Source organism: Loxodonta africana, chromosome 24, assembly GCF_030014295.1.
Source record: "Loxodonta africana isolate mLoxAfr1 chromosome 24, mLoxAfr1.hap2, whole genome shotgun sequence".
NCBI classification, from domain to species: domain Eukaryota; kingdom Metazoa; phylum Chordata; class Mammalia; order Proboscidea; family Elephantidae; genus Loxodonta; species Loxodonta africana.
In genome coordinates this window covers 25,222,591-25,245,229 of record NC_087365.1, presented here as the reverse complement: position 1 = coordinate 25,245,229, position 22,639 = coordinate 25,222,591, and the positions used below count along the sequence as shown (strand labels likewise).

The following is a 22,639-nucleotide window of genomic DNA, read 5'->3' as shown; positions in this document are numbered from 1 at the left end:
CCCACATCTCTCTCAGCTGCCCACTCAGCCCACTTGAACTGAAACTAATCCCTGAGGTCACCTTGTAGCTACACAGCAAGCTGGCTCACAAAATCATGAACATCACCCATAAGTACTGTGTTCCTTTAAAAACTGGCCTATGTAAGGCCAAACAGTCTTTAAAATAAAGATGAAAATGTAAGGTGGCAGGGAAACTAGATTAATGGAAACTGAACAACCAGAGCAGAAATAATGAGAATATTCATGCGTGGTGAAGAATGAAACCAATATCATTCAACAACTTGTGTAGAAACTGAACGATGCCCTAAACTACTGTGTAAACCTTCACTGAAAACACAATAAATTATTATTTTAAAAAAAATCTCCTGGGCATCTCTTCGACCAGTTTTGCCTCCATTCTTACTGCCCACTTGAGTTCAGACCTCTGGTGCCTTCTAGGTCCCTCTAACTCTCCCTGTCATAACCTTCCCCTACTCCAACCAATCACCCTAAAAAAGAATCAAGGGGCCTCCCATGGGCTCCCACCGTACCTCGTAGGAACCCCCACTGCAGCACTTACCCTGCAGTGCTGGAATCACCTGACCACCGCTTCTGGCTTACTTTCTCCTTGAGGGCAGAGAGTAAGTTGTGAAGTTTTATGCACTGATCCTGACACAGCATGTGCTCATAAGTATCTGCTAAACGGTGACACAACAGGTATCTGTTCTCCCTTCTTTTACCTGTACCCTATGCCAGTTCATGCTCTACACTATTCCCAGATCACTCTTCACTGTTCCTAAAGCATGACCTCCCGGGATTTTCCCCTGGTCAAAACACTTAAAGAGCTTTTAACTGACAGAACAGAAACTTCTAGACTTAGCACCATCATTCAAGAACCATGTAGGATCTAGGCTCTCTGAGCACTGTTCTAAAATCATCCCCACACCCCTCCTGCCAAGCAGAACTTTGCTGCCTCTGACCTGGCTCAGGCCAATGATCCTTTCACTGTCCTCTCCATCATCTTGACAGCTTCCAATGAGGTCCATTTCAGCCGCCACTGCCCCTGGGACCCAGCATCACTGAAAGCCCTCTCCCCACCTCTCCACTCCAGCCTCCACCCACACTTCTCTCTTTCTACAGCAGAATCAATTTTATATGGGACACATATTTCAAAGTCAGTAAAAATCACCTATATTTAAAATTACCTTTGAAAATCCTTTAGGAGTACCATCCTACAATCCAAAATACCCTTTGCCGATATATTGTAAGAAGAAGGAAAAAAATCACCCACACTCAAAGAGATGCACGCACTTACACTGGCTAAAGGGAAATAGAGACCCACCCTGCTCCTGCTGGGACATCAGCTAGAGCAATTAAATCACATGGACTTCAGGGCTAGTTGCCTCCATGAACTATAGCCTCCACTGCCATGAGACCAGGAAAACTGGATGGTGCCCACCTATCGTTATTGAACGTGTTGATCAGGGACTCAATAGATGTATCCTGATTAAAAAGGGAAAAAATTGTGGAACAGAATTTTAAATTTCTTATAGAACCCAGACTTACTAGACCCATTGAGGTTGGTGGAACTCCAGAATCTACTGCCCTGAGAAAATTTTTGAACTTTGAACCAAAACTCTCCCCTGAAGTCATCTTCAAACTAAACAACAGTTTAGATGAATTAGTAAAGAACGTTTGCCTTGAGCACTGCATTCTTTTAAAGAATTATCTATATGAGATCAAACTGACAGCAATAAATCTAAAAACATACATGAGTGGTTTATGGGGCGGTGAGTCTAAGTCAATGGTGGTGAGATAATATGGGGAGAGATATGGACAATGTGATACAACGTGAAGAATGTAACCAGTGTCATTGAACTGTACACGTAGAAATTGTTGAACGGGTCTATGATCAGCTGTATATATTTTCACCAAAAATTGAAAGAAGAGTTGAGAGCAAAATACAGTCATTTCCAGATGTACAAAGACTAAGACAATAACCACCCATAGATCCTCAACGTCTTTTAGCAAGAAAAGTGAACTAAAAAGGGAAGGATAAGATGTAAGAACCAAGATGAATATAAAAATTGATAGTATATGTTGGGGACTTTCAATGCTGATTGTAAAAAAATCACAATTTTGATGCTAAAATGGATAAACTGAAAACTCTGTAGGTAATAATGACAGGATAGGTGGGTAGCTGAAGCATACTTAAGTTCTTGTTGATAATGAGTAATATGCCTGGTCCTGTAAGGCAAAGAAAAGCCACCCTAGAGACAAGTCAATACCCATTTGTGGAACGTCTGTTTTCACTCTTCAAAGCTGATCTAATTGAGATTATAGACACTTGAAAAACAGACGAGTGAATAAACTATACTGTCTCTTCCGCTAGAAAATCTGTGTTGGCCTAAGCCTTCAATATTTAAAGAAAATCCTGTTTCAAAATTTCTCTTTACAGGGAAAAACAATCGCAATGCCAGCTGTAAAATTAGTTGAAGGCTTCTCTGTGATTTAAGGTAAAAATCGCAACATGAAGGAAAGTAAAGTCAACCACTGTCCTTGAAGATGCCCTGGTTTACATCTTTCTTATTAAGCAATGCCACAGTAAAGCAAATTCCGAAACCATGCTTTAAGGAATTCTAGAGTGGGATTCTTACCAATAACCTCATTTCCAGGAGAAAAACACCAGGAAGCAAGTTCCCTCTCCTTAAAGAGGCTCTTTTGTTTTTGTTTTTTTCTTTTGGAAACCAACACTTTAGGTAACTTTATACACATCAAATCATAATCCTACATCTGGAAAAAATATTAGTATTGAATATAATGAATGTATGCAATCCACCTTATCTGACTGATACCACTTATTCAGATAAACTACCTCTACCTTGGATGCTGCTGCCATAACACAAACCATGGGCATTTGGGTTAAACAATGCAAGTCATTCTTCCTCATTTCTCTGCAACACAAGTCTAAAGTTGAGTTACATCTTTAGGGCATATTTTTGGAGACAAAATTAAGCCTTCAACATTCTCTGAACTACAGTAAGCACCTGGCCAGTTTTAAAACGTTAACAGCAGTACATGCTTCCTTCCTGGAGTTAATCCCAGCAGATGACCCCAGGCTGGGGCTAAAACCAAGGAGTCAGGAGCTCAGCCAGCCAGGATCTCAAAGGTTCCCTCTCATGGGAAAAGCATTTGGTTTTCAAATGCCTTAACCTTTACTGAAAACACAAGTATTAAAGCTAATCCTATGTTGATTCAATACAGAAACGACTTTAGAGGAAGCGAGGGAATATTATTACCGGAAGAGTAAAGAAAGCAGGGTGCTTTGCTTCATCTTCATATTTGCCTTCTGTTGAACTTCCAGCCTCCATTGACTTGGACGTGGTGTTCTTACCAATACCCATCATTAAGAGAAAAGAAGTGGTTTTGCGTAGCCGTTGGACTGGGATGGCTGGAAGTGAAGGCCTATTCAAGCCAGGAGCCCAGGAGTCAGAGTCGGCTCTTCCAGTGCCGGGGGCACCCAATTCTCAGGCCAGGCTGAGCCCTGCAAGCGCCATCGTTTAGCACCTAAAAAGAAAAAGTGCAGCCAAATTACCTCAAAGTTCACAAACAACACAGGACACAGGTGTCGCACTTGCTGTACAGAGGAAGCCCTGTTATAAGTTATACTCGAAACACCCAAAAACATATTACTTAATTACATTTTTCATGTATGTACCCCACTTCATTTACAGTTTCCCCCTGATTCTGAATTGGCCCCCTGATTACAGTTTCCCCCTGATTCTGAATTGGAATCATCAAAACTATCAGAATACTAGGGAGAAAAAAATAGCAAAGGTATTTCTTTGACATGCGTGTGGTATACATCTTAGAGGCCAACACTATCCAACAGAGCTTTCTGCAACGGATGCAAAGCTCCTACATCAGCACAGTCAATATGGGCATCATTAGCCACATGTGGAACTGGATTTTTTTATTGCATTTAATTGTAATTAATTTAAATTTTAATAGCCACATGTGGTTAGTAGCTACCTTATTGGACAGTGAAGATATAACCAATTTACCATGATGGGATGAATACCAAAATAACTGAAGTCTCTACATGGGTCCAACTAAGCAGAAGGCACACAAAAGCATAAACAAGAGACAAAATCAACCCAGAATTAAATGGCCATACAGAATTTCAGGAAGGTGCAAGAAGAGCTTTACACGGGCTAGAATGCATGAGGAAAAAAGGGTCAAAACATTTGATACCAATCGAATGACAATATAAACCTAAAGAAGAAATCTAACAACAAAAAAGGGGGGAGAGGGAGGTAAGGTAGCCAAGAGAGAGAAGTGGTGGGGGTGTGTAATCAACACTCCTAGGCCCAAGATCCACCACCTGTCTGTCAGTTTGTCTTACCGTGGTAGCTTGCATGTTGTATGATGCTGGAAGCTGTGCCACCGGCATTATAAATACCAACAGAGTAACCCACAGTGGACAGGTTTCAGTAGAGCTTCCAGACTAAGACAGACTAGGAAGGCTTGGTGATCTACTTCTGAAAATTAGCCAATGAAAACCACACGGATCACAACAGAATATTATCTGATATAGTGCTAGGAAGATAAACCCCCTAGGTTGGAAGGCACTCAAAACACACAGTGGCTGCACCAATGGCCTTTACCATACCAACGGTCATGTATTGAATTATGTCCCCCCAAAAAGGTGTGTATCAATTGGGCTGGGCCATGATCCCCAGTATTGTGTGATTTTCCCGTATGTTATAAATCCTACCTCTATGATGTTAATGAGGGAGGATGTACGGCAGTCGTGTTAGTGAGGCAGGACTCAGTCTAGGAGATTAGATTGTGTCTTGAGGCAACCTCTTGAGCTATAAAAAGGAGAAGTGAGCAGAGAGACAGGGGGACCTCATACCACCAAGGAAGCAGTGCCAGAGCCAAACACATCCTTTGTACCCAGGGTCCCTGCGCAGAGAAGCTCCTAGTCAGAGGGAAGACTGATGAGAAGGCCAACTGAGAGAGAGCCTTCCCCTGGAGCTGATGCCCTGAATTTGGACTTTTAGCCTACCTTACTGCGAAGAAATAAACTTCTCTTTATTAAAGCCATTCACTTGTGGTATTTCTGTTATAGCAGCACTAGATGACTCAGACACCAACGCTCATGAAAATGGTGTAGGACTGGGCAATATTTCATCCTGTTTACAAAATTAACAAACACAGAGGGGATGAAGACAAAAGAAAGTACAGGGTAGTGATGGGGAAAGGCTTCAGGCAGAGGGCTACAAAGGCCCAGGAAGGGGTCCAACCACCCTTTGTCAGTAAGGCAGAACACTAGGGACAAAAACAGCAAAGTTATTTCTCTGACATGCATATGGTATATATTTTATAGCCCACCACTATCCAACAGAACGTTCTGCGGTGATCAAAATGTTCTACATCTGCACTGGCCAATATGGTCAGCACTAGCCACATGTGGCTACTGAGCCCTTGAAATGAAAGGGTAGGAAGAAGAGGGCAGGCAATGGATGCTGAACAAAGAATGTACCCTTGGAAGTTGGTCGGTAAAAAGTCCCAAAATGACAGAGCATTCCACACCCAAGTAGATGAAGAAAGTCTCAAGGCCAGAAACTGCGCAGTAGCCTGAGATACGGCATTTCATTCCCATAGGCTGGCCTTGCTGTGGGTAAATGCCAAGGTCTAGAGGCAAAAATGCAAAAGATAAAAGAGAAGGGCAGAGTTATTTTAGGGTCTGTGGTAGAATCTGTGTTAAAACCAAGAGCAAAATCACCTAGGGAACCGGGCACCGGATCCTGGGGTTAAATTTGCCAACCCCCGGCCCCCTCCACCTCTCTCCCTTGGTTACCATTCCGAAAACCCCATTGTGCTGCATGGAACTGCTCCACAGGGTTTTCAAGGCTGTGACCTTTCAGAAGCGGATCCCCAGGCCTGTCATCCACAGCGCCTCCAGGTAGGTTTGAACCACCGACCTTTCACCTAGTCGCGGAGCACCACTCAAGGATGACTCCTCTCTCCCTACCCTTTGCAAAGAGAGGAGAGTAATGCAAGGCCACTCACTATCTTTATTCTTAAAAAACAACAACTAAAAAAGTAAATCTGTCCATTTTATCGTCTCATAGTCACTAATATAGTCCAGTAGGAAAGATATTAAAAGGTCTAAAAGGAAATACTTGACATACAAGTTCTGCATAACCAGGAATTTCCAAGAAGGCCAAGAAAGGGCTCCTAGGTCTGCAGTGCCATGAGAACATGACAAAGGAGAAGAAGGGACTGAGGGGGAAAGAGCACGTTTCACTAACAATGAAAAGGATGATGGCGAGAAGGACCGTAGTAACAGCAGTTTTCTATTTAAGTGAGCGCTGAGCGTCAGGCTCATCTCTGACCTCTGATCATATAACTGGCAATTACTTCTCACTAGTAAGCATAATATTGCTTGATTCCCACACTACCCCTACAGAACGGGGAACTGAGCTTCAGAAAGTAACGTGCCAAAGGACACACCGCTCTAGGAGGAGGAGCAGGGTTCAAACTGGAATGAGTACTTCAATCTTGCCCTGACTCTGTTGATATAAGCAAGACATAATGCTCTCCCCTAACTTATTATAGTCCTGGCCAGCTGGCCTTTAAGCTCTGTCTCCGCGTGACTCTTGCTGTGTGGTTTCTGCCTTCCTTGTGATTTTGAAGGAAGCTCCTAGGGGCAGACAACTGCCTGGGCTCCTTGTCCAGGGGTGAGACCCATCATGCTCAGATCTGGGACTCCCAAATCTATACACTGCCCCGCCACGGCTACTCCACAGCACAGGTCACCATCATCGTCATCACTGTCACCACGACAGCCTTTTTTCTTTTTCCTTTTTTTGGTTAAAAACTTTTTATTTTCAAGGCAAAGCATTTTAGGCAAAGACCACAACATTTTACAATGCTGGAGTTGTGAAGTTATCTATTGAAATATGTAGGGAGTTCCCCAAGGACAAAAATGAACTCCGAATGAATCGTACAAAGCCAGGCAGAATGTGGGTTTGGCTTGTTTGTGTAATGCTTCAATTTTTTCAAAAACACAAACTGTAGATTTCACCATCTCCGTCATATTTGATTGGTAAAAAAAAAATTTTTTTCCTAAAATTGTCTGGCCAACATCCATTCTCAGGCAGGTCTTTTGTACACTGGTCACATGTATATAGGGATGATTTTCCAATCACGGGATAAAAGCCTTAACAAGAATTTGGCAATCAGCAGTCATAAGTGGGGTTGGTCCACCCAGAGCTGCCTCCAAAGATTTCTTGTTTGCATCTATGAAAATAATTGTAAATAATAACTCCTTTAAGTTCCCTGGAAACCTTAGTGGCATAGTGGTTGAGAACTATGGCTGCTAACCAAAAGGTCAGCGGTTCGAATCCACCAGGCGCACCTTGGAAAGTCTATGTGGGCAGTTCCACTCTGTCCTATAGGGACAGAATCGGCTCGATGGCAACGGTTTTTTTTTTTTTTTTTTTTAAGTTCCCTAGTCGAGCCCTGGTGACCCAGCCGTTAAATGCTACAGCTGCTAACCAAAACATCAGCAGTTCAAATCCACCAGCCGCTCTTTAGAACTCCTACGGGGCAGTTTCCTCTGTCCTGTAAGGTTGCTATGAGTCAGAATGCACTCGCTGGCAACAAGTTTTTGGTGTTTTGGTTACTTCTCTAGTGAGAAAGCTTTTACTGAAGTGCCCTTAAAAGGTACCTAAAGGTACCTCAATGACTCAGCTCAGCATATTCTCAAAGGATTTATACACCTCGTAATAGTTCAGGGATTTAAGAATGATATGACCCAGGTACTTTTCTCCTCCGGTCATAATGCAATAAAACAATGTGGAAGAGCGGAATTTTCCTGGCACTTACAACGAGTGCCCAATTCATACCTAGCAGACAGAAGAACTAACTCCATTTTCAAATTCTTTCAGAACAAAACTGGATTCTGTGCATTCAAGATCTGTTTTCCAAAAAAAAAAAAAAAGGCAAAAGTAAAAATACTAGTTAATGCAATTTAAAGGCTAGCAGTTGTTTGTGTAAATTCCATTTTGATGACCTTTTCTCTAGACATATACATGAGTATGCACAGTGCTACGATGACAGTGGCAGTTCCTAGACCTGTAGCTTTTCTTTCCTCTTTCAACAAGTTTTTCTTGCCCATTAGGTGAAAGTTTACAGACCAAATTAGCTTCCCGTTCAACAGTTTGGACATAAAGCGTTCCATGACACTGGTTGCACTCCCCACAATGTGCCCGCGCTCTTCCCATTTCCATCCTAGGTTCCCCACTTCCCTTCATCCTGATTTTCCACCCCTTCCTGCCTTCTCATCTTTGTTGTCCTCTGGATTGTGTATAATTGATTGTTCTAAGGAGAACATCCCTTTCCGCTGTTACTGTTTGTTTTAGGGGCCTGTCTATGGTTTGGCGGAAAGGTAGTCTCCAGGAATGGCTTCAGTTCCGGGTCAGAAGGGTGTCTTAGGGCCATATTCTTGGGGGTTCCTCTAGTCTCCGTCAGACCAGTAAGTCTGGACTTTTTCGTGAACTAGATCTTTTGTTCTACAATTTTTCTCCCGCTCTGTCCGGTGCCCTCTTTCGCAAACCCAGTCAGAGTGGTGGGTGATAAGGGCCTCTGAACTCATTTCTTGTCGTATCCTGACAGTTCTGAAGAGTTGTCCATATTGCAACCAGCAGAAACGGTCAACGGAGACTACCGTGCTCTTTGATAGACTCCTAATCATCCTTACAATGACATCCAGGTTCCTTAACAAGGCTGAAAGGTGACTGAACCTACCCCAGCCTCCCTTCCTACTCTTTCTAAACCCCTACGGTGTTGTCATTTCCTGTCTTTCCAGTCCTTGAAAGTACTGAGCCTTCTTCTAGTCCCCACATCTTTGTATGGGCTGTCCCTCCAAAACAGACACCCTTCCCCTCACCCTCTTCCATTGGGTAACTTCCATTCACGACTCCTCCGCATCATCACCCTCATCACTTGTCTGAGGCCAGGAAGACGGTTACAACACACTGACATAGCGCCTGCCTGTCTGTCCCCAGCCAGACAGCTGCAGAAACAACAGGCAGTATGCAGAGGCTCACCACTGGGTCCCCAGCATCGGGTGTTGGCACACAGATCAAAGCCTCCCCAATATTTCTGGAATGAATAACGTCAAAAGAAAAGGCACCTGCTATAATGCGGTCGTCATTTTTACTTTTAAAACTCTTACTCAATTAGGAAAAGGTTGCTTTTTCCTTGACTTGAAGAGTATCAATCAGAAATTAACAGTCAACATCAAACAACTGATAGACACTTCAATGTCAAGGACAAGTCGGCAAAGCCAGTGTCACTGCTCTCAACGGTACTGACAGAGAAAGATGAAGAAAGTATCTGAAAGGAAAAACCAGATTATAATTATACCAAAAGATAGGAAAATCCGAGAGGATCTATTAGATTGTTAGTTACAAAACACAAGAGCAAAACTCTTTAGACAGCAACTGACTCAGACATTTGTTAAGCACCTTCTCCATTGGGTGTGAGACCGGCTTTCCCAAATACCAGCAGTAAGCGTTTAGACTAGAAGCTGGCAGACTCCTGCTCAGGATGCCGTATGGTCCCCAGTTAAGAACAGTTTTAAAAGATTATAAACAACACCAACAATGAAGAAGAACATGTGACAGAGACCATCTGCCCGCAAAATCTAAAATATTTACAGAAAAAGTTTGCTGACCCCTACAGACAATAAGATGAAGAAATCATGTTCAAAATGGTAGTAACGACATTGAATACTTAAGAATAAATTTACCAAAAGATATGTGACCTATATGAAGAAAACTATAAGTTTTTACTGAGGAACATAAAAAAGATTTGAATAACCAGACTGTATTTGAATAAACAGACTATATTCCTGGATGGGAAAGCCACTATAAGGATATTCACGTTCCTACAAACACAATCTATATAAATTTAATAAAAATCACTTAATTCCCCAGGGGGGCTAAGCTTGATTCAGTGATGCTGAAAAGTCCTCTGGGAGACTAATAAAAAATAAACCCAAACCACTGATGTCAAGTCGATTCCAACTCATAGTGACCCTACAGGACCGAGCAGAAACTGCCCCATAGGGTTTCCAAGGAGTAGGAGATAGATTCAAACTGCTGACCTTTTAGTTGGCAGCTGAGTGACCCTATAGGACAGAGGAGAACTGCCCCATAGGGTTTCCAAGGAGTAGCTGATAGATTCAAACTGCTGACCTTTTGGTTAGCAGCTGAGCTATTAACCACTGCACCATCAGGGCTCCAATAAAAATACCCCCTAAAAAATGCCAACAATAAGAAGTACCCCTCAAAAGATACCCACAAATATTTGAAAAGAGAATAAGAGGAGTGTGCTGTGCAGGACAGATACCCTACCTGACACAGTATCTGTACTGAACATGTCAATATGGTACCAAAGCAAACAGCAGACAACAGAAACCCCCAAACGGACGAACACATGGAGATGCGGCATGGTGGCACCTCAAATCACAGGATAATACGTGGATTATGCAATACAAGATGCAAGACAATTGGTTCACTATTAAGCAGTAAATTTCAGAAAAAGTAAGACATAAGGCTTAAAAAAAAAAAAGAAAGAAAAACTGCTAAAGGTTATATGATTATAGGGTGGGGACTTTTTTCTTGGTATATCATTAAAAATGAAAGAGAAAAGTGGCTGATAATTTTACAATATAGAATATTTTTAGACTTTCGAATGGAGAAAAATCACACAAACAGGCAAAATACAATAGACATTGAGATAATGTGTTCGTATCTCTACTATTTGAAAGAACACTTACAAATCAATAAAAAGAAGACAAAATCCTCAATATAAAAATGGGCAAAAAATGAGCTTCTAATCCCAATAAACCCAACCCAGTGCCGTCGAGTCGACCGACTCTAATCCCAATACAAATGGCAAATAAGTGTTCAACCTCGTTTGAAACCAAAGAAAAGTACGTTGAAACGAGGTATCATTTTTCACCTACGCCGGTTATTTTTAACACCCTTATTTGTAAGGGGGTGAATAGGCAAAACCATGAACTCCTAATAAAAAAACCAATCCCCTAATAGGAAGGCAGCTTGGCTATACATATCAAAAGAGTTATAAATATTCATACCACTTCAAATGTTTATCCTGAGGAAACTCTACTTCCAGGAATTCATTCTAAGGTAATAATTAGGACACACAAAGATTTAGCGAAAAAATGTGTAGCTTGACATTGTTAATAAGAGCAAAAATCAGAAATCATTCAATGTCCAATGTCAGGGGATTAAATGACAAAACTGTGATACGTCCATACACAATGGAATACCACGTAGTTATTAAAAAGATGGCACCGAAATATTTATTAACAGGGAAAGATGTTTACCATATGTTATGTAAAAAAGCAGGTTTAAAAATAGCAGGCACACCAACCCAGGGGCAAGGATGAGAAGACAGGAGGAGACAGGAAAGCTGAGCCAATGCAAACAGGGAACCCCAAGGTCGAGAAGGGGAGAGTGTTGACAGGCCGCGGGGTTGGCAACCAACGTCACAGAACAATATGTGTTATTAATTGTTTAATGAGAAACTAATTTGCTCTGTAAACTTCACCTAAAGCACAATTAAAAAAAAAAAAAGAATGTACAATAAGAAACAGCACGCTCCAAAAGCAACAACAATATGCAATAAGCAAAAACAGTGAGCACAGCGCAGATCCACTCGCCGTGTAAGTACGGGTGCACGTACACAAACACAGGCTAACTTTAGCAAGGTGTTCGGCACTGGGAAAACGAATGACCTATCTCTTCTTTTTACTCCTCTGTGTTCTCTAAAACGATTAACATAACAACAAAGATGCCTTCTTTCTCCCCCATGAGCCTGAATACAGCCACATCATGGGCTCTTGCCTAGCTCACAATCAAATCCAGGGGAGTGGCCTGGCTCCCCTCACCATATCTATCTTCTCCCTCTTAACATGAAACCAAAGGAATTCGGTCCTTTCTGTTGAGAGGTCAGGACACAGTTCTAGAGTCAAGTTCTCGTGTCTAATTTTTTTTGCGGGGGGGCGCAGAAGAGTGGAGAAAGGCTGAGGTTCTGTCTATTACACACAGAAAGCAAATGGGAAAACGGACAGTACAGGACTGCACCAGTAGTGAAGAGGGTCTCAAAGAAATGCCCCTCCACTTGGACTCCAGTGGAACTACCGAAGGAAATGGAAAACACTGACGCCTGGGCACCCCACCCCAAGAGTCTGATCTAATAGGTCAGGGGTATGGCCTCAGCATCTGGATTTTTAAAAGCTGCCCTGCAGTCAGGCTTAAAAATCACCTTCTCAGAGCAAGAAGAAATCATCATAACCTCAAAAAACAAAACAAAGCAAAAAAAAAAAACACAGGTCAACCTCAAAATCAACTAGTGGAAAACCACAATGTGGGAAATTTTGTTTTGGTTGGGTCGAGAAGCGACATATTCAGGTCTTTAACAAATCTTTTCATTCGATAAGGACTAAACCACTAGCTCCCTGGCCCCTAATAATCATGAACAAATGCAGAATAACAGCTTTTAATTGGTATTAATTTCATCTGCTATTCAGCCAGCCATCATTTCTTTTGAGCGTAATTTTTTCCTTGACCTTTATCCCCCTGTCCGTGATTCAACGTCAACCACTGTGGCTCAGCATGGCCACCTGACTTCAAGTGTAGTACTAACCAGACAGAGTTTAAGGGCTGTACTGCTCCTGGAATTAAATACCAAAACCTTCCATATTTCTTGGAAGAGTAACCAAATCCCAGGGAAACATACTCTCCTGTCACTGGCACCCAGCACAGTCCCTAGCATGTGCCATCTGAAGTGTTCAGTAGCTAGATGAATTAACCACAGAGAGTTCTCCTGAAGGGCAGAATCCCCGTATCTAATTAACCTTTCAATTCCCAGACCTTAGCATAGAAAAGATTTTCAAGAAACGTTAACACAACACACACTGACCTCAAAATATACGGCACTAAATACTACAGTGAAACCACAAATACATGGCAAATTCATCATTTCATCCAGACAAAAACATGTGCAGTTGCTCAAAGCTATACAAGAAGAACTGTTATCAGGTGCCGTCAAGTCGGTTCCGACTCACAGCAACCCTACGTACAACAGAACAAAACACTACCCCATCCTGCGCCATTCTCACAATCGTTGTTATGCTTGAGCCCACTGTTGCAGCAACTGTGCCAATCCATCTCGTTAAGGGTCTTCCTCTTTTTCACTGACCCTCTACCAAGCATGATGTCCTTCACCAGGGACTGGTCCCTCCTGATAACAGGTCCAAAACGTGAGACAAAGTCTTGCCACCTTCTCTACCATGGAGCACTCTGGCTGTACTTCTTCCAAGACAGATTTGTTCGATCTTTTGGCAGTTCATGGTCTATTCAATATTCTTCGCCAACACCATAATTCAAAGGCATCAATTCTTCCATCTTCCTTATTCATTGTCCTGCTTTCACACGCACACAAGGCGACTGAAAACACCATGACTTGAGTCAGGCGTGCCTTAGTCTCCAAGGTGACATCTTTGCTTTTTAATACTTTAAATAGGTCTTTTGTAGCAGATTTGCCCAATGCAACGCGTCCTTTGACTTCTTGACTGCTGCTTACATGGATGTTAATTGTGGATCCAAGCAAAACGAAATCCTTGACAACTTCAATCTTTTCCCCGTTCATCATGATGTTGCTTTTTGGTCCACTTGTGAGGATTTTTGTTTTATATTGAGGTGCAATCCATACTGAAGGTTGCAGTCTTTGATCTTCATCAGTAAGTGCTTCAAGTCCTCCTCACTTTCAGCAAGCAAGGTTGTGTTATCTGCGTAACACAGGTTGTTAATGAGTCTTCCACCGATCCTGATGCCTCGCTCTTCATATAGTCCAGCTTCTCGTATTATTTGCTCAGCATACAGACTGAGTAAGTATGATGAAAGGATACAACCCTGATGCACACCCTTCCTGACTTTAAACCATAAGGTGTCCCTTTGTTCTGTTCAAACAACTGCCTCTTGATCTATGTACAGGTTCCTCATGAGCACAATTAATTGTTCTGGAATTCCCATTCTTCCCAATGTTATCCATAATTTTTTATGATTCATACAATCAAATGCCCTTGCATAGTCAATAAAACACAGGTAAACATCTTTTTAGTATTCTCTGTTTTCAGCCAGGATCCTTTAGATGTCAGCAACGATATCCCTCATTCCACGCCCTCTTCTGAATCTGCCCTGAATTTCTGGCAGTTCCCTGTGGATGTACTGCTGCGACCGTTTTTGAATTATCTTCAGCATAACTTTACTTGCGTATGATATTAATGATATTGTTTGATAATTTTCCCATTCTGCTGGATCATCTCTCTTTGTAACATGCACAAATGTGGATCTCTTCCACAGAAAAGGCCACATGAATCAGCGACTACATCATCTTGAGACCAGAAGAACGAGATGGTGCCCGGATACAACTGATGACTGCCCTGACAGAGAACACAACAGAGAACCCACGAAGGAGCAGAAGAGCAGTGGGATGCAGACCCCAAATTCTCCTAAGACCAGACTTAATGGTCTGACTGAGACTAGAAGGACCCCGGTGGTCATGGCCCCCAGACTTTCTGTTGCCCCAGGACAGGAACCATTCCCGAAGCCAACTCTTCAGACATGGATTGGACTGGACAATGGGTTGGAGAGGGATGCTGGTGAGGAGTGAGCTTCTTGGATCAGGTGGACACTTGAGACTATGTTGGCATCTCCTGCCTGGAGGGGAGATGAGAGGTTGGAGGGGGCTAGAAGCTGGCGAAATGGACACGAAAAGAGAGAGTGGAGGGAGAGGGCAGGCTGTCTCATTAGGGGGAGAGTAATTGGGAGTATGTAGCAAGGTGTATATGGGTTTTTGTGTGAGAGACTGACTTGATTTGTAAGCTTTCACTTAAAGCACAATAAAAATCATTAAAAAAAAAGAGGAACAATGCAGAGCAGAATTTCAAATTCTCACATAATCCAGAATTTCTGGACCCAGGGAGGCTGTTTGAATCCCAGAAACTACTGTTCTAAAATAATCTTTAAACCTTAAACCAAGAATATCCCAAGTCTTCTTAAAACCAAACAGTAACTTTTCTTAATTAGTGAAGAATGTCTGCTTTAAGCATTATGCTCTTTTAAGATCTGTATGGGATCAAATAGACAACAGCAACTAGAAAGATTAGATAGAAACTTAGGGGCTAGTGAGTTAATGGAGAAGAAACAACTCAGAAAAGGATGTAATCAATGGCACTGAATTGTACACATAGAGACTATGGAATTGGTGCACGTTCTGCTGTGTATATTCTCAACGACAATAAAATAAATTTTTTTTTTTTTTAAACCCAGTGGTCCATATGCTGAAGAATCACTTGGGATGATTCTTTAAATTGCAGGTTTCTTCCATAAAATACTTGTAGACGAATATTCAAAACTGTTTTGTTCATAACAGCTCAAAACTGGAAACAAACCACACACACAGGTCTGTCAGCACACATATGCATAAACGCTGGTGAATCCACACAGAGGACTGCTACTCAGCAGTTAAAGAGAAGGAAGCAACTACTGATGCACACGACAACATGGATCAGTCGCACAGGTATTATGTGAGTCAAAGAAGGCAGACACAGGACATGTTGTATGATTCCCTTTATGTGCAATTTGAGAACAGGCAGAAGGAATCTATAGTTACAGGAAGTAGGTCAGTGGTTACCGACGACACAGCTGGCAGCAGGGAGGGGCTCCAAGGAAGATGAGGGTACCTTTGGGGTGACAGAAATGTTCTTGTCTCTCTCTCTTTTTTTTTTTTTTGAAAATATACACAGCAAAACATACACCAATTCAACAGCTTCTACAAGTTAGTGACACTGACTACACTGTCCAAGTTGTACAACCCTTCTCACCCTCCTTTTCTGAATTGTTTCTCCCTCATTAACATAAACTCACTACCCCTGAGGTTCCTATCTAATCTTCCAAGTTTTTGTTGTCAATTTGATCCCAAGTAGATTATTCTTAAAAGAGCATAATGCTCAAGGCAGACCTTTTTACTAATTAAGCAAAATGAACGCTGGGTCTTAAGATGACTTTAGGGGACATTTTTGGCTTAAGGTTTAAAGATTATCTCAGGGCAATAGTTTCAGGGGTTCCTCTACCCTCCATGGCTCCAGAAAGTCTAGAATCCATGAGAATCTTTAATTCCGTACTGCATTTTCCCCCTTTAGATCAGGATTCTTCTACGGAATCTTTGATCAAAATGCTCAGTAATGGTAGCCGGGTACACATCTAGTTCTTCTGGTCTCATGGCAGAGGAGACAGTTACTCATGGCGGCAATTGGCCACACATTCCATATCTTCTTCCTATTCCTGACTCTCCTTCTTCCTCTGTTGCTCCAGGTGAATAAGCACCAATTGTTGTGTCTTAGACGGGCGCCAGTAAACTTTTAAGGCCCCAGACACTACACAATGAACGAGGAGGCAGAACAAAAGCACTAAATACATTATTAGGCCAATTAACTAGTATGTTCCATGAAACCATGACCCTAAACCTCCAAGCCAAGGAACCAAATCCCATGAGGTGTTTGGTTGTATATAAGAGGACTCAGCAGCTTTTCTTTCCATAGCTCTGTGTGTGTGTGTGTGTGTGTATCACACAACATTTGCCATTCAATTTTTTACAACTTACTGACAGCAATTACAATAATCAGCCATACAACCCTACCCTTACTCAATGCAATTTCAGAAATGTCCTAATCTTGATTGTGATTCTGGTGGCTCCATTTGTATGCATATTCATTTATTGGATGTTTAAGTAATAACTCCATCAAGCAGATTTTGAAAGAATTTTAAAACGTCTGTAATCCCACCAATTTAAGTCATCTTCCCCCCCCCCCCCCCATTTCTTTCAGTAGACCTGTGCTGGGACCTGAATATCCACACTTCTAACAAATCCACAAGTGTTCTAATGACAGTGGTCCTCACCCACACCTTGGGCAGGCAACCTGGGGTGGGATAAAGCTACCTTCTCCATTTGTATAAACCTATCTAGACAGGTAAGAGTATGTCTAAGAAGGAAGACTTGGGACAAGGAAACTGAAAAACTCAACTTGCCAGCTCAGGTTCAGTCCTTACCTAGGTACAAACAAGAGCTTTCAGAGCCAGCCAGGCTCAATGATAAAGCACATTTTTAAAAGCCAATCCGTGGCTCTCTGCTTTAATCCCATCATTAGGGGATTAAAATTGAACTGTGGCTGCTCCATTAAATTCTGTAAATGCTAACATTTGACCTAAATGCTTTCAATCTGAAGTTTAAAAAAAAAAAAAAAGATTATTGGAACAGATGTCCTCAACTTGTAGATGATCAACTCCTTTTAAATTAAATGATTTTAAATGGTTACCTACTTAATACATAGAGTTCTACTTCAGGGAGTTTACAATTCTGACACTGATCCTAGCCACAATTATCCTATTAATGACAACAAGCAGCAATGAATGAACCTACAAGTAGCGGTTACTGTTTAATATTGTGATGACAGCTATGCTCAGAGGATGTGACTGAAAAAAACTCAATCATCCTCTAGCTTTCTCCAAAACACTTCAAAAAAAACTTGCTCTTACATTTCAAACTTTGTCAAACCCCACGGTGGGCTATGAAATTGACTTAGTGGATCTTGACCAGAATTTTTAAAACAATGAAATTAACAGAACGAAAAATTTCAGACTTTATGTCACAAGATAAGGGTAAGACAGAGTTTCAAAGTAAAATCCTTTTCCTGTCAATCAAAAAAGTCTGAACATCACTAGCAATGTAACTAAAGCTCTGCCTAGTGACAGAACGGCATAGTCCAAGTACCCAACATAAATCAGATTGTTTGCTGAGCTTAAACAAACACGTCCACAGAAATAATTGGCCAAGGTAGTGCACGACCATGACACTGGTAACAAAAAATCATAGTACCTCCTTCGTCACTGCAGTGGGGAAAGTATCCAGAATTATAGCCTCTGAATGACTTTCTCTATAAAATTAATTATAACAATCTTCTGCAAATGGTTTGCTCTCAGCTACTAACCAAAAGGCTGGTGGTTTGAACCCACCCAGCAGCACTAGTCTGCTTCCACAAAGATTACAGGCAAGAAAACCCAATGGAGCTCAGTTCCAACTCAAGGGGCTGCTATGAGTAGGAATGGACACGGTAGCAACAGGTTTACCAGTGCCCTAAACCAAACTACTTCCATCAACTGCAACTGAGAAAATGCACCTTCCACCCCAAGGAACTGTGTCAGCCTTCTCTCACTGTCTTGATTTGTCTACTTGTTCTCTTAAGGAAAAAAAAAAAGAAGAAGAAGAAGAAGCTGGGTAAAACCTGGATTTCTGAAGGGAAACACAGGCTCAGCTGCCAGGCTGCACTTCAGGACCCACCTGCAGAGAATCCCAAAAGGAATGATTCCTTAGAGGCCACGCCCCCAGGACGCACCAGGGACCAGGAAATACTAAGCCATGTTCTGAAGGTGGATGAAAAGGGAGAATGTGGCCAGGAACTACCTAATAATGAAGCCGCGAGTCCTTACACAAAGTCACTGGATGAGAACCGCAGATTTTCCTGGAACATGGATGGGGTGAGGTAGGTCGGGAGAGCATCCCTAATTGAAGCAAATATTTTATGGAGCATAAAGAAAAAATTCACAACAAGAGACACAATGAAAGAGTAGAATAAGGCACATGCCCTGCTGCAGGAGATCTCCAACTGCACCGGGGGTCCTAACGGCTCGCTCTGCCGACAGACTGGGCACACACCTGCGAAGCTCGGGAACTTACCTGTGAAGCTCGGCCTGGGGAGCTCTAGCACAGAACAAGCTCTAGCCCAAACTACATTCTAAATCCGAAAAAAGCTCTTAAAACCAGCCTGAGGCAGACTGTTTTGCTGACATCCATGTGCACACTACCCTGAGCCATGAAAAGTGCCAGTCATTTTATTCGGATGACAAAGCGGCTGCCATCCAAGCAAGACACCAGACTGACTCCTTCAACTGCCTGGTTAGGGGTGGAAGAGCCACTGTACAGTTAAATGTTAAAGCAGATGACGTTGTTTATGTGGGGATTTTAAGATACAAAGTCACTAGTGATTGTTACTTTTCTGACTCACAGTTGTAGGCATGGATGCTACAACACTACTCTGCCTGGTACCTTCCAGTAGAAATTTCTCCTCCAAACTTTATTAAATGAAATCATGGTAAGTCTTTCTTAAGACTCGTTATCCTCACTCATCCCTCCCCTGCCCCAGGCATTGTCCACACTGGCTTGTAGCTGCTTTATCTGAGCTCAGAAACCTCCTCCTCCAGGGAGCATTCCTGGGTTAGGCAAGGCTGTCCCTCTTCTGTTTCCATGGCACACAGCTTCCTTGTCCAGCTCCCCTACCAGGCTGAGACAGGGGCAGGGATGAAGTGTGCACCATATAAAAGCACTCAGTATGTGGTGAAAACTTGAATATTTTTCCATAGGCCAGTCAATCATATACCCAGAAACAAATCCTAACCCCTGCGCTCCAGATGCATTTGGGGAAATTTCATGGCTAGGACAGAAAAGGGCAGCAATGGGAAGAAATGCAGCAAAAAGTATAGTCTGTGGGCCTGAGTCCAAATGTAAACATAAACTTGGGGAAACTAAAGCAGTGTCAAGATGAGTTTCACCACATTTCTACTATGGGGCTTAAGAGTGTTGCTTTTTTTCTTAAACACTATTAAATGTATTAATTACCAGTAATTATAGGAGCCACTGAAAAGCTAATTTTATATGGAATTGCAATGACAAGATAAACATGTGTAGAATTGACAGCCTATCAAGTACGACATGTTTTTGTTAGCTGCTGTCAAGTTGGCCCCCAAATCATGGGAAACCCTTGCACAATGGAACAAAACACTGCCTGGCCCTGTACCATCCCCACGGTTAGTTGCAGTTCGGACTACTGTAATCCACAGGGTTTCCAGTTAGCTGACTTTCAGAAGGGAATTGCCAGGCCTTTCTTCCTACTTTGTCTTAGTCTAGAGGCTCCACTGAAATCTGTTCAGCATCATAGCAACACACAAGCTGACAGACAGATGGCTGTGCATGAGACGCACTGGCAGGGAATCAGACTTGGGTCTTCCACGTGGAAGGGGAGAGCTACCAGTGAACCTACCAGCGAACAACCACTGCCTTCTCACGCCCAAAATATATGCATCATTTCAGGGAAGCCTTACAAAAAATTCGGGAGGGGTTGTTATTATCTCCATTTCACAGATGAGAAAACTGAGGCACAGACGAAGTGGTTAGTTTACCCCTGTGCAAGAGCGAAGGGCCAAAGGGACAGGCACAATGTCACTTTTGGACTGACTAAGGGAACAGGCCCTAAAGATGAGCAGCCAGAAAAGGCTTCAGAGGCCACGTCTGAAGGAGCACTGGGGAGGCTGCGGAACTGGTCAGAGAGAGTAAGGAAAGCCTGGAGTTGCAGTCAGAGAATTCCAAGAAAAAGGCTTTCCCCTCTTCCGTGTTTCCCAGTGGCCTTTGTCAGTTGATGATTTTCCCCCTTTCCAGTCCACAACCAACCTGGGCCACTAAGGTAACTTCCAGAGGATGGCTCTGCCCTGCCAGCCCTGTACTACCGTGCCCTGCCCAGGTGCCTGCCTAGGTGCCCGCCCAGAGCACCAGCTCTCCCTCCATCCTCCTTTCCCTGGACATCCGATGACTCGGCCTTCTCTCCTCTAGGAGGGACACTCAGTCACCTCTGGCTCCCGCCTATACTGGAGAAGCATTTCAAATAACCATCTCCATCACCCCAAGCTCAATGTACGATTATTAGCACTCTCTCTGAATTACTCTTCGGACCACACCGTTCCTCTTTGGAAGGTTCTCAATCTTTCCTTCTGCCCCATGTGCCAGGACCAAGTTTTCCTCCTTCACCTGCAAAGAGAGGTCTAGCTCCACTTTCTCCTTATTTCCTAACTACCCATGGTACCTGCCCCATTTGGCTGGACTTCAGTACACTACTTAGTTCTCTCAGCCACCTACTTTCTTACTGTCATCCAGAAGAAACTACATTTGCAAATCTCTCGTGAAATATCCTTTTTCTCCTCACCCAGCTGCCCCATAATCCAATCTACCAAGAGTTGCTTCCCCTCCTTCCTGCATTTATACCAATATGCAGCAGGTTTCTACCTAGTCGACTCTCCCAAAATAAGGAAAAGAGCACACCTGAAATTCTGCCTCCCCTGTTGGATTACCTGATGGCTGAATAGCTGGTTTGCCCAAGCTGCAATGCAATTACCTGGGGTGGGGACACTGTGATCTGAGTAGTAACTGCAAAGCTTTTCTTGGACCTTCAATAAAAAGGAGTCTTTAAACAGGCCGTGCCTGTGTCTTACAAAAAAATTTTTTTCTGCAAAGGAGCGAGCTCCTCCCAAGTGCTCATAAAAAACATGTCCACGAAACACAGCAGCTGAATAGTCACCTAGGATCCTACGCACAGCTCTACCGCTGTTTTGTTTGTTTTTGTTTTTTGGTGTCTGAACCAGGGCTTCCAATCCTTCATTCCGGTGGAACCCCTGCTGAGAATTTGCATTTCTAACAAGTTCCCTGCAGAGAATCCTGTCAAAATATAAATTCTGATTTGGTGGAAAGGCAAATTCTCAGCAGGGGTTCAACCAGACCGAACCGGTTTAAAGCCGGGTCTGGACCTGACACTTTTACAGCCGAAAAACCTTCAACGGATTAACCAAATACAAATGCTCGGCTATCAGAGAGACTCCAGTCCTCCCTAAAGTTTGTTCCATCTATTTTTTTTCTTTTTCTTTTTATTGTGGTAAATATATAAGTAACAAAACAGTCGCCACTGCTACAACCCCCACCTGCGCAATCCGGTGACGTGAGTTACGTTCTTCGTGTTGCCCAGCCACCACTCTTACCCGTTCCCAAATCTGTCCATCACCCTTTACCGATGCTCAGCGCCCCACGCACTCAGCCCTCCCTTCCCCCGGCCCCTGGTAGCCACGAACACACTTTGGTCTCTGCGTCTTCCTTTTTGTTGGGAACCCACTTTTCATGGAAGCCCTGGAATTCTACAAAAAGGAAAACATAAAACAAAAGAACACACACAGCCTGGGCAGCCCCAGGCCAGGGCCTGACTCAGAGGATAAACGAGCATCTTGAGAGCAGTGAATCTGACACTCTCATTGCTGCACATCTCATCTGTAGTGTTAGTCTTTCTCACATATTTAACGAAAGGCACTGCCTTCTAAGGGTTGCAGAAATGTTTGTGATCAGTTATTAGTATTTAAATAATGACCGGCAGCACTGAGAAAGACTTTGAAGATTTTCGGTAAAGCGGCTGGATGAACACGACCCCTAGGCTCTCATGACCCCAAGGCTCCTCACCCACCTAGACAGACACAGTCACAGTTACACACACAGTCACAGATGCATGTACATGCAAAAACACTCACAGGCATGCGAAAAGCCAGACACACACACACAGTCACACAGTAACCTATACAAACGCACATACCAACCCAGACACACATGCAGACACATGGGTGCGTGC

The 22,639-nt window shown here is 42.9% G+C and overlaps 1 protein-coding gene across 9 annotated transcripts in view; it reads right to left on the bottom strand.

Moving 5' to 3' along the window:
- Positions 1 to 22,639, bottom strand: part of SLC23A2 (solute carrier family 23 member 2) — a 146,130-nt gene that overhangs the window by 68,433 nt on the left and 55,058 nt on the right. For all 9 annotated transcript variants that reach the window (XM_064275810.1, XM_064275812.1, XM_064275808.1 and 6 more), the window contains one exon: positions 3,279 to 3,546. In XM_064275810.1, coding sequence (XP_064131880.1) covers positions 3,279 to 3,386 — 108 coding nt within the window. In that variant the 5' untranslated portion in view covers positions 3,387 to 3,546. The remainder of the gene's footprint in view (positions 1 to 3,278; positions 3,547 to 22,639) is intronic.